Source organism: Pinus tabuliformis, chromosome 5_2, assembly GCF_031772625.1.
Source record: "Pinus tabuliformis cultivar Carrire ecotype Pingquan chromosome 5_2, CPIR1, whole genome shotgun sequence".
NCBI classification, from domain to species: domain Eukaryota; kingdom Viridiplantae; phylum Streptophyta; class Pinopsida; order Pinales; family Pinaceae; genus Pinus; species Pinus tabuliformis.
Window position 1 is genome coordinate 1,146,372,420 of NC_142306.1, and position 11,075 is coordinate 1,146,383,494.

The 11,075-nt window shown below is 37.1% G+C and overlaps 1 protein-coding gene and 1 non-coding gene across 2 annotated transcripts; one reads left to right on the top strand and one right to left on the bottom strand.

The window, feature by feature from the left end:
• Nucleotides 1-559: 559 nt before the first annotated feature.
• Nucleotides 560-660, bottom strand: LOC149163228 (U6 spliceosomal RNA). The gene has a single exon (XR_016262065.1). It is a non-coding gene; the product is annotated as a U6 spliceosomal RNA (small nuclear RNA).
• A 4,835-nt stretch (nucleotides 661-5,495) lies between these two features.
• On the top strand, nucleotides 5,496-9,299 carry LOC149163229 (putative galactinol--sucrose galactosyltransferase 5). The gene is made up of 4 exons (XM_089437578.1): nucleotides 5,496-7,013; nucleotides 7,117-7,294; nucleotides 7,917-8,299; nucleotides 8,464-9,299. The coding sequence occupies exons 1-4, from the start codon at nucleotides 5,748-5,750 to the stop codon at nucleotides 9,022-9,024; spliced, it is 2,388 nt and encodes a 795-aa protein (XP_089293704.1). The 5' UTR covers nucleotides 5,496-5,747; the 3' UTR covers nucleotides 9,025-9,299.
• The last annotated feature ends 1,776 nt before the right edge of the window (nucleotides 9,300-11,075 follow it).

Consider the following 11,075-nt stretch of genomic DNA (forward strand, 5'->3'; position numbering starts at 1 on the left):
CTCTGACCTAGACTTAGTCAATTTCTACCTTTGCTTGAGCCCCTATTTCCTCGCGTAAATCTTGAGCAATTAGCCCTTATAATTTAGGAATTTTCCTCCAATTGATTGCACAATTGCCAAGGATTGATCATCTGACTACATGCAACACCTGTACACTCAAACTAGTTTACAACTACTTGTTACACTACCTTGGAATCTCCACCACAATTGAGGAACTCAAATTCCTTACATGCACTAGCTATTTTGAGCTAATTTATCAGCTAATTGGATGATCTTTGAGTTAGACTATTGTCCCACTGCCCATCTGACCTTCCATTAGTTCCCTTAACTATTAGAACTAGTTTAACTGAATACAACTGGAAATAACTGAACTAGATTACTACAAATTAGCAATCAACACATGCAAATTGAACTCCAAGCGCACTAACTCAAATTTACTGAGCTAATTAAGTGACAAGAGCCATGCCACCTCAATTAACTACCTCCAAGTTGTCTGCTAATGTGGAAATTCGAATTTTCTCAATTTAGCCAAGGCAAAGTCAAATTGAGACTTTCTTGCTACTCTTATCACGACCTCGATTTGTGTGTGTCATCCTTGCATAGGGGCCATGCTAATATTCTCTGTATCGTTCCAATTTTATTGAATTTCTCCAAAGAGACAACCAAGGAAAACATTTGAGTTATGTTGGTTGGGCCTATTATTCGGATGAGGCTCCTACTCCTAATGGTGTGAGGTCTAGTTGGGGATTCATACTAGGGAGACACCCTGTGTTGGTGGACTTATAACACTGTCAACAGGGGCTCATCTACTTTAACAATTATATAGTTGAATGGAGGCTTTTGTGAGTAGAGTTATTCAAAGATGTTTCTTCCAGACTCATCACATAAATAATTTAAATTGTCGACGTGTTTTGAACCAACTAATGTGGTTCATTTTCAAGACGATTGGATGAAAATAATTTGATCCAATAGGGGGAATAAAAAGGGGAGAGAATCCTACAAGCTCAAATATTAGGTCAAAGGTCAGAGAAAATAGTCATTAGGAAATAAATAAAATAAAATAAAAATATCCTAAATCAAATTTTAAGGTTAATAATATTAAGGGGGGATAAAAAGGGAGAAAATTCCTACAAGCTAATCTTTTAGCTTGTAGGAATTCTCTCCCTTCCTATTCCTCCCTTAATATTATTAACCTTAAAATTTGACTTAGCATATTTTTATTTTATTTATATATTTCCTAATGGCTATTTTCTCTAACCTTTGACCTGATCATTTATTTATTTATTTCCTAACGACTATTTTCTCTAACCTTTGAACTCATCTTTGAGATTGTAGGAATTCTCTTCCCTTTTTATTGCCCTTATTGGATAATATTCCCTCCATCTAATCATCTTGAGGATGAACTATTAGCTAGTTTGAAACACATCAACAATTTAAATGATTTATGTGATGGATCTAGAAGAAAGATCTCTGAATTATATAGTTGACTTAAGACTTATGCGTTTACACCCTTCCACCATACATGCTATCATTAATGTGATGCAATGCCTTGTGATTATATCATTTGCGCTAGTGAGCCCGAGTTAAACAACCTTTAACAAATATATCTTGCTATCCACTATATATATGTATATCGTATATGCCAAAGGCGCCTTGGTGAAGTTTGTATTAGTAGGGAAACCTCATAACAATTTTATAATCATGTCATTATCACTATAGTTCTCACTTTCGATGGGAAAATTTGTCACATGGTTGTCATATTTTATATTTTAAAAAATAAAAACTTTCTGCCATCATGGCTCCTAGTCAAATACTTAATGTTTGCATGACCTTAAATTTCCTCTCAGTAGTGGTTTAGTTTTAGTTTCAATTTGGTAATTCGGTTATTTTATTGGATAGTTTGTTCCTCCTCTAGGTTGGTGCATAGGAAGTGTGTTTTCGAATTGGATTCTTTGTAAAAAGATTAAAGTTGGATTGAATTTAATTTCCATCTCAGTAGTGACTACATCATGGTTAGAATTGCGACTATTATGGTCATTTGGAAAACTTGGTCTTGCACTGGGATATTATACATAACACTTCTTATCTAAATTGAGTTCAAAGGTTCTACAAGGACTAGACTTAAGAAACATCGAATCAAGGCATTTATTCTGCCAATAATTACTGTAAGCGAAAGAAGGATTTTGTGGCTCTATTTGAAGTTTGGATTTACATTTTAAGTTTGAGTGTTTATATTAGGTTCAATTCTAGTATCTCTAGTCTGGTTTGTATGAATTCTCACTTTGGTATTATGGGTGAAACAATAGAACATAGAGATATGGTGGAGATTAAAAAGGTTCTAATAAGAAATGAGGATTTTATCCACTATATAGGACTTCATTATTTTTAATCACCACAAAGTTCATGAAAATGAACATCTCTATGTCACTAATCATGCTTTCTTTATGAAACTTCTCGTCAATCAAAAGTAGAAAATAGATATACTTGAGGTAAATTGTAATTTGCTTAGAAATATAGTACTCAACATGTGCAAAGATGCCTTCTCAACAACCTTGAATAACAAAATATTTGCTAGAGCTCAGGAAGAGGAAATCATGCTTCAACTTAAGGACCCCATAAAAGTCAAGAATTGCTACTCTTCATACTCTAAAACCTACACATTTTCATAAAATAAAGTTATTTATATTTCCATTCTTTATAAATATGGTGTCTTACCCTAGAAAGCATATATGAAATGTTTTGTATGTGATATGTAGGGAAAATCACTAAGCATATACAAAGAGTTATTTTCTGTTTAACTTTGAACATTTGGTAATAGCACCATTTACTCTATTACAACATTAGCTATAGCTTTTATATAAATGAAATTTTTAATTCTAATTAATAATAATAATAAAAAAAAATCATTGTAATTATTTCTAATATTCTTTAAATTGTTTTTTTTCATGCTTTGCAAGCTGGATATTTTTTTGTCAGGTTTGCTTTATGTAATTTTATCACATAATTGATTCATATATCTTGTTATATTCTATTGGTGATGTTTGATTTTTTTAGCTTGATAACAATTATATTTGTATATAGATTTTTGATATAATGAATTTTAAAATTAAAATTTATTGCAATATTCACTATTCTTTTTATGTGATTATAGTAAAGTATTCCACAAGTCATATTCAAATGAGAATTTTAACATAGTGAATCTAAATTTAATTGTAATTTGTCCTTATTCTTTGTATGTGATTTGCATTGAAAGATTCTACTTCATGTATCTTTTTTCTACTTTTAAGAGGTATCCTTTTGAGATGAAACATTCTACATCATGTATTTTTTTTCTACTTTTAAATGGTATCCTTTTGAGCTCATTTTTATTTATATTAACCATCTTTATTCATAAATAAATATCAATTTTAAATATATATCAATATTTAAATTAAATTAAATTTGTAATAATATTAAATCACATTTTCATATTTAAAGTTTATATATAAGAGTAATAATTTAAATAAATTTTAAAATAAAATATAGTAAAATAAATAATATATCAAATAAAATAACTTATAATTTAATGATAAGTAAATAACAATTTTAAATATATATTACTATATAAATTAAAATTAATATATAAATCAAATTACAATAAATCATATTTATTTTTATAGAGTAAAATTATTTTTAAATTACAATTGGATTTTGTATTAAATGTTCAAATATTCAAATCCAACTTTTTTTTTTTTTTTTTTTCAGAAGAAAAAAAACATCATAGCTTTATATTAAGGGTATATAAAGATCTTGTATACATAAACTCAGAAAGACTGATATGGCTTGGATGCCCAGACCTCATTCATATTGATGCGAAACAATTCCAACTTACATAAATATCTCATTACACCCTTGGAAAGGTTTCAAGTTGTTGAAATGAACGTTAACAATGCTATGTGTTTCATTTTTCTCTTTACATTTAATAAAAAATCAATTATAAATTAACTCAATAATGAAATAAATTATATTTACATTTTTATTTTCAATTTTATAAATAAAATAAAAAAATTTTATTTAAATTTTTAAAAATGTTCATATTTTCTGGAGAAATTACATAGAGAACAAAAGGTCAACGCTTTTGGAATCTAGATCTAGGTTCATCATCAAAACATAATGAACTTAAATATCTAAGTTCGAAACGCGTTGAGCCTTTATTCTATATATCATTTTTCCAGAAAATATGATTTACTGTAACTCGTTTAGTGTCTTTTCTTGGAACAAAGAAAAAAAATGTAACATAATGTCGTGTGGTTCTTCTATGTCAAAGAGTGTGATGAAAATTTGCTTCCCTGATACTTCGGATCAAGAACTTGACACCTATAGTTTGAAATCTGTATCAAAAGTGAAAATTAACAATTCACATCTAATCCAAATTTCAAACCTTCAGTTTATTTATAACTTAAAATAATCTCAATATATGTTAAAACAAGGCAAACACAAAATTCAACGGTAGTTAAAGTTAAACCGCAACTAACTTCCCTATTATAATAGTACAATAGGGAAGCGTACGTCAAATAGTTTATTATTCACCAATAAACTGAAAATCCACCGTCCTAGGGAAACAAAGACATTGAGGTTCCAACTTCCCTGGTAACAGCAATTCGAACGCAAAAAAGTATTCACAGAAAATCCACCGTCCTAGGGAAACATTGACATTGAGGTTCCAACTTCCCTGTTAGCAGCAATTCGGACATAAAAAAGGCAGTAGTCTTTAACGTGACTTTTTGAAAGCCTTTCCGGCGATTTTTTCCGGTGAAAATCCGGCAGTAATTTATTGGAATCCAAGTTTGATAGCTAATTTCTGCACACTGAAACTTTCCCAGGGGTTTTTCAGGGTGCTGAATCCAAATATGTAGTTAAAAAACCATTTTAACTGCAACAAATCATGATTTCATCTCAATTGCTTCCGCCGGATTCCGTCACCGGAATCTCAAAAAGTCGCATTATAGACAACTCCATAAAAAAGTAGGCCACCGCTTGACTTCCTGCCTACCGTTCAAGTTCGCGGAAGAAGCCTCTGATATACGACACAAATTGCGAAGACTCTCAGCAGTTGTTGTGTTTGTTGTTCTACTACTAAATTCTATATGAATTAAAATAGATTATCCAGAGAATTCTGGAAATCGTTAAAGTTCTTTTCCCTCCAGCCCTGGATTCCGCATGACCCCATTCGTTGGTCCTACTGTTGGGACCCAGAAAATAACCCGGGCTTGTCAGTTCCTTTTTCAAACCGACTCTAATATGCTACGTGGCGCATGCACAGCCTTTGAATGTTTATTTCGCTTATGGCAATCACGACAAGTGGCAAGGCTTTAATCACTGGTTTATTCCCATGGCAAGTCCCTTGGAAGGTAGGGATGCTTCGCGAGGTCCGCTCACAAAAATATTTGAATTAAAAAAAAAAAACATAAAGAGCGATGCCCGATTTGTGCCTATAAATGTAGCAACGCCTTCTCCATTTTCAGCATTCTCAGTTGTATCTTTATTTTCTCGCAGAGTTGAAGAAGTTAGTTGAGTGATTGAGAGTATCGACATTTCGAAGCCTGGTCCGACTGGTAAGGTTGAATTTTTGAGACTCCGTATCGAATCTGCGGGTAGCCAGGAGCCCAGTTTGTATATTTTTTTCTAACTGTTTTCCCTTGAGTTCTCAAACTACTGTTAATTGCTTAGCCCAAAGTTTTGTTCGATTTCTTGTTTGAATTCTTTCAATGGCTCCCAATTTGCAAACCGATGTAGATATGTTGTTGGGCCGCGTAGAGCAGCCCATTTCTCTGTTAGACGGGAAGCTTTTTGTTCATGAGTTGCCTTTCTTGCTTGATGTCCCTCCCAATGTCGTTGTCTCGCCCTTTTCTTCCATTTGCAGTTCCAAGGTCGCTGATCGGACTGGGTGTTTCCTGGGATTCGACACAGCGACCTCCGAGAGCAGGCACGTTGCCTCGCTCGGAAAATTGAAAGGCATTAAATTTGCCAGCATTTTCCGTTTCAAGGTCTGGTGGACGACCCACTGGGTTGGCAACAATGGTTCCGACATGGAGATCGAGACGCAATTCTTGCTTCTGGATACTCCGTCGAAGGCCGCCTCCCAGAATTTAGCCCCGCACCCATATGTCCTCCTGCTTCCCATCATAGACGGCCAATTCAGAGCCTCGCTGCAGCCCGGAGAAGACGACAGCGTGGACGTGTGCCTGGAGTCTTGCTCCGACAAGGTCCGGGGTTCGAGTTTCCGGAGCTGCGTATACGTGCACGCCGGGGCGGATCCTTTTGATCTCATGAAGGACGCGATGCGGGCGGTGAGGTACCATTTGGGGACCTTCAGACTTCTGGAGGAGAAGACCCCGCCGGGGATCATCAACAAGTTCGGTTGGTGCACGTGGGACGCCTTTTATTTGACGGTTAAGCCGGAAGGCGTGTGGGAGGGCGTACAGCGCCTGGTCGAAGGGGGCTGTCCCCCGGGCTTGGTGCTCATCGATGACGGCTGGCAGTCCATCTCCCATGATGCCGACCCGTCCAAAGAAGCCATGGCGCTTACAGTTGCTGGCGAGCAGATGCCCTGCAGGCTCACACGCTTTGAGGAGAACTACAAGTTCAGCAGTTATGTCGGTGGAACGCTTCCCAAGAAGCAGCAACCTGACAACGACACCGATGTCGCAGAATCAGAGCCTCAAGTCGGCATGGGAGCGTTCGTTCGGGATCTGAAGTCCGAGTTCCGCAATTTGGAATACGTTTATGTCTGGCACGCGTTGTGCGGGTACTGGGGCGGAGTCCGTCCGCGCGCAACGACGTTGCCCGCAGAAATATTGACACCGTCGCTTTCACCCGGGCTGCTGACCACCATGAAGGACCTCGCTGTCGACAAGATCGTCGACAACGGCATCGGTTTCGTTCCACCGGAGCGCGCCCACGATATGTACGAAGCAATGCACTCCTATCTTGCCCAGGCGGGGATTGATGGCGTTAAAGTCGACGTTGTTCATGTGCGTGCCTCATTTTATCAATTTTATTTTACTTTCTTTCATAATCTATTTGACATTAAAGTCAATTGTAGGTAATTAACCCGCTATCTTATTTTATTCACAGGTCCTGGAGCTACTGTGCCAAGAGCTGGGCGGTCGGGTCGATCTAAATAAAGCCTATTTCGAGGGTTTGAGCGCTTCTGTGCGCAAGCACTTTAATGGAAATGGAGTTATCGCCAGCATGGAGCATGGCAGCGATTTCGTCTACCTCGGCACAGACCAGATCTGCGTAGGCCGAGTTGGTAAGCCATCTTAAAACCTCGCAGACAATTTTCTCATGGATAAAGCGTGCTCTGCCAATCTTTTACACACGTTGTCGTAAGAAGCTACAATTTCGCTTTTTCCAAAAGTCTGGAAAGAAATTTTTACATAAATCCAATTGCAAAAGTGTTTCATCATTTTTATATTTTAGAAATGTAGTCTATTCTACAATTTTTTACATTTTGAAAAAATTTTGACCACCAAAAACAAAAAAACAAAATCCCATAATAAGGAAACTTAACACACACTCACTTAAATTTAAATTTCATAGGAAAGTATTTAGTTTAGAGTTTCTGTCATTGTATAACTACATACCTATTTTTAATTATTTATGGGAATTTTGGTGGAATTTAAAAAGATTTTGACTATTGAGTCTGCAGCATGTGTTTGGATATTGTTTCATTATGTAGAAAAGCTGGATTTTGATGAAACTCTGTATATGTCTATTAATTTTTTATTCAAATAAATATATTAATCTTCAAGATTAACTTAATCTCCTGATTTGGTCTTAAATAAATTCATTGGTTAATATTTTTTATAATAAAATAGAGCTGTAATCAAAATGACGACCTCCAGTATCTAAAATTTTGGGTTATTGTACAGGGGACGACTTCTGGCCGTGCTCAGACCCCAACGACCCCAACGGTTTAGACCCCAACGACACCTACTGGCTACAAGGGTGTCACATGGTACACTGTGCGTTCAACAGTTTGTGGATGGGACAGGTGATGCAGCCGGACTGGGACATGTTCCAGACCACGCACCCGTGCGCGGAGTTCCACGCGGCTTCCCGCGCAATATCCGGAGGCCCTATCTACGTGAGTGACAAGGTCGGTCAGCACGACTTTGCACTGCTTAAGCGCCTCGTACTGCCCGACGGGTCCATCCTGCGCTGCCGACACTACGCCCTCCCCACCCGCAGCTGTCTCTTCAACGACCCGCTCCACAATGGCGAAACCATGCTCAAGATCTGGAATCTAAACAAGGTAACGACTCAGAGTCCAGATCCATCGATTCTTTTGGAGTATATACGCATTGAATATATCCATCAAATTGCATATATACAATGAATATCTATCCGCTGCTATGTGTAAAACAACATTCAAATGGCATATATATTAAATGAATATGTATCCGTTGTGTGTACCAGTATTCGGGCGTTGTGGGGGCGTTCAATTGCCAAGGAGGGGGATGGAACAAGGAAGAACGGTCGAACATGTGCTTCTCCCAGTTCTCAAAGCGCGTGCGTTCCACCGTTTCTACCAAAGACGTCGAGTGGTACCAGGTCTCTGATCCGATGGTTGTCGTGGAAGGAGTTGAAGAGTTTGCCGTGTATTTTTTCCGGGCACAGAAGTTGTGCTTGATCGGTCCAACGGACGAGATCCCCGTGGAACTCGACCCATTCCAGTTTGAACTCTTTACCATTCTTCCCGTGAAGATGATGCCACGTGGAATCCGATTCGCTGCAGTTGGGCTGGTGAATATGCTCAACACGGGTGGCGCTGTGGAGAGTGTGAGATGTTGGGGAGGTCGTGCGACGGTGGAAGTGAGAGGGTGTGGAGAGATGTGGGCATATGCTTCGCCCAAGCCGAAGCTCTGTAAATTAAATGGTGCGGAAGTTGATTTTGTTTATGGAATCGATGATGGCACCGTTCGAATTGAGGTCCCATGGAATGGTGGCTCCAACACCAGTTTAGAATATGTTTTCTAAATTTTGATCATACAGTTGAAGGCAACGTTCTAGTACAGATGATGCCAGCGTTCTAACGTTATTGTACAGATGATGGCGACGTTAGAATTGAGGTCCCATGGAAAGACGGGCCCAATTCAAATATTTTAGTAGATTGCTGCTACTGATTTACTTGTAACCGGATGGCCAAGATGGCTTCTTCTAGTTTTGTCATTGTCCATATTCATTTATAAATATTTAATGTTTTATCATCCAATTTCTTGTAAACAGATGGCCAAAATGGCATCTTCATCTTCTTGTTCTTTCTATGTACATATTCAATTTAATACTTAGAAAATCCCCTCACTCAAAGTTACTTAAACTATGTGTCTAATACTTTGTTCTGTGCGAATGTCTTTTCTCCCTTTTTCGTAAAGAAAATAAAGTGCTGGTATAAACTCTACACATTCCCTATGCACACTTCTTAAATATGCCTATGCCTATTCTACATGACAACAGCTCCGCTTCTTAAATACGCTATTCTACATGACACCAGCTCCACTTTCCTATGCACACTTCTTAAATATGCCTATTCCACATGGCACTAACTTTACTTTTAAATCAGCGAGTGATTTAATATACCTATATCACATGGCACCTAACTCTACTTCTAAACCGGTTAGTGATTTAACATGCCAACTAAAAGATTTGATGAGCAAACTCCAAGTTCATAAAATGTTGGCCCTTTTTAAGAATAGAATGCAAAAACAAATATACCCTCTTGAGTTGACATGGTATCAGAACCAACCCTTATTTTTAGCAAATTTTTGCTCAGTAACTTTTATTTTCTCTGTTATATTCTGTCCTTTTGTTCTTTGTCCCAAATTTCTGTGTGTTTGGACAATACATTGAATTATCTCTATGCTACATCCTCTCTCTGCCCTAAATGCATTATACATTGTTTTTGAAGTTTGTGTGTTAATATCAATATTGACCTGGTCTTCCTTCATTCATCCATTGTCTGTCTAATATGAGAAGTGACTGAATCTGAATGGCTTTGACTTGATGTGGTCAATTGTTGCCCGAGGGATCCTCTTCCACACCCATTTCTCTCAATTCTTAATTACATTCTTTTGTCATTGCTTGTATACAACTGTCTAGCTGATTGTTAAGGCGGGTCATATTCCTCACTTTCGTTAGTCAAATCTCTTGAGACAGAAAAAATGACTTAACCACTGCATGGATTGTGATGGACGGTGTTAAGAAACAATGCACTTGAAAACCCCACTTCATACAAGGAGCTTGCCATTTGGAAAAAAAAATAACAACAAGGTTTATGCCTTGATTTCAGTGTCAGTAAATGAGGAGGTGAGTTGCCACATTTCTCCATCTTCAAATGCCTTTGAAGCTTTAAAGAAGTTGAAGGAATTGTATGACTCACACTTTGAACTTGAAGTTATTCATTTGATGATTAAGTTGTTTAGTCTGGAATTGAAAAATGATGCCCTCTTGCCTTAGCTTCAGAAGTAAGATCCATTATGCATGATATAAAATCCATTGGTGTTGAGATAGATATTTCTCTCATAGTTTATGTCAAGACCCTATATCACACCTATTCACATTATTTTGAGCCATTGCAAACAAGTGGTAACCTTAAGGAGATTACCTTTGATGCCCTTAAGAAGATGTTTTTTGAGAGAGAGAATGCTTTTGGGAAGAAGACAAATACTCAATCTACTAAAGAAGTTGTATGCCTTGCACAAAAGGAGAAGAATCATGCACAAGATTCTTCTAGAGGGAGAGGTGGCCGAAGAGGAAGAGGAAGGAGAAATTTTAGAGGCAGGGGGGTGTTGTACTACTCAACAACCCCCCATTATGGTTAATATTATAACTAACAAATAACGGGGACCCTTTTTAAAATTTAGGATAAAATCCAAAAAATTCCAATAAAATAAGGTAATTTTAGCTTTATTTTTCCAAAAAACTTGATTAAACGAGAAATCTGCCTTATCTGAACCCTTATATTGGAGCTTAAGCCCATAATACATTGGCTTTCATTTAAAATCTATCATCGGAAGTATTTTATCGAAACA

What these genes read in the sequence shown, in the direction of transcription:
- LOC149163229 (XM_089437578.1), top strand. Translation starts at nt 5,748, where the DNA reads ATGGCTCCCAATTTGCAAACCGATGTAGATATGTTGTTGGGCCGCGTA. An exon ending in GATCTGCGTAGGCCGAGTTG is followed by an intron (nt 7,295 to 7,916) that starts GTAAGCCATCTT and finishes GTTATTGTACAG; the next exon opens with GGGACGACTTCTGGCCGTGC. An exon ending in AGATCTGGAATCTAAACAAG is followed by an intron (nt 8,300 to 8,463) that starts GTAACGACTCAG and finishes TGTGTGTACCAG; the next exon opens with TATTCGGGCGTTGTGGGGGC.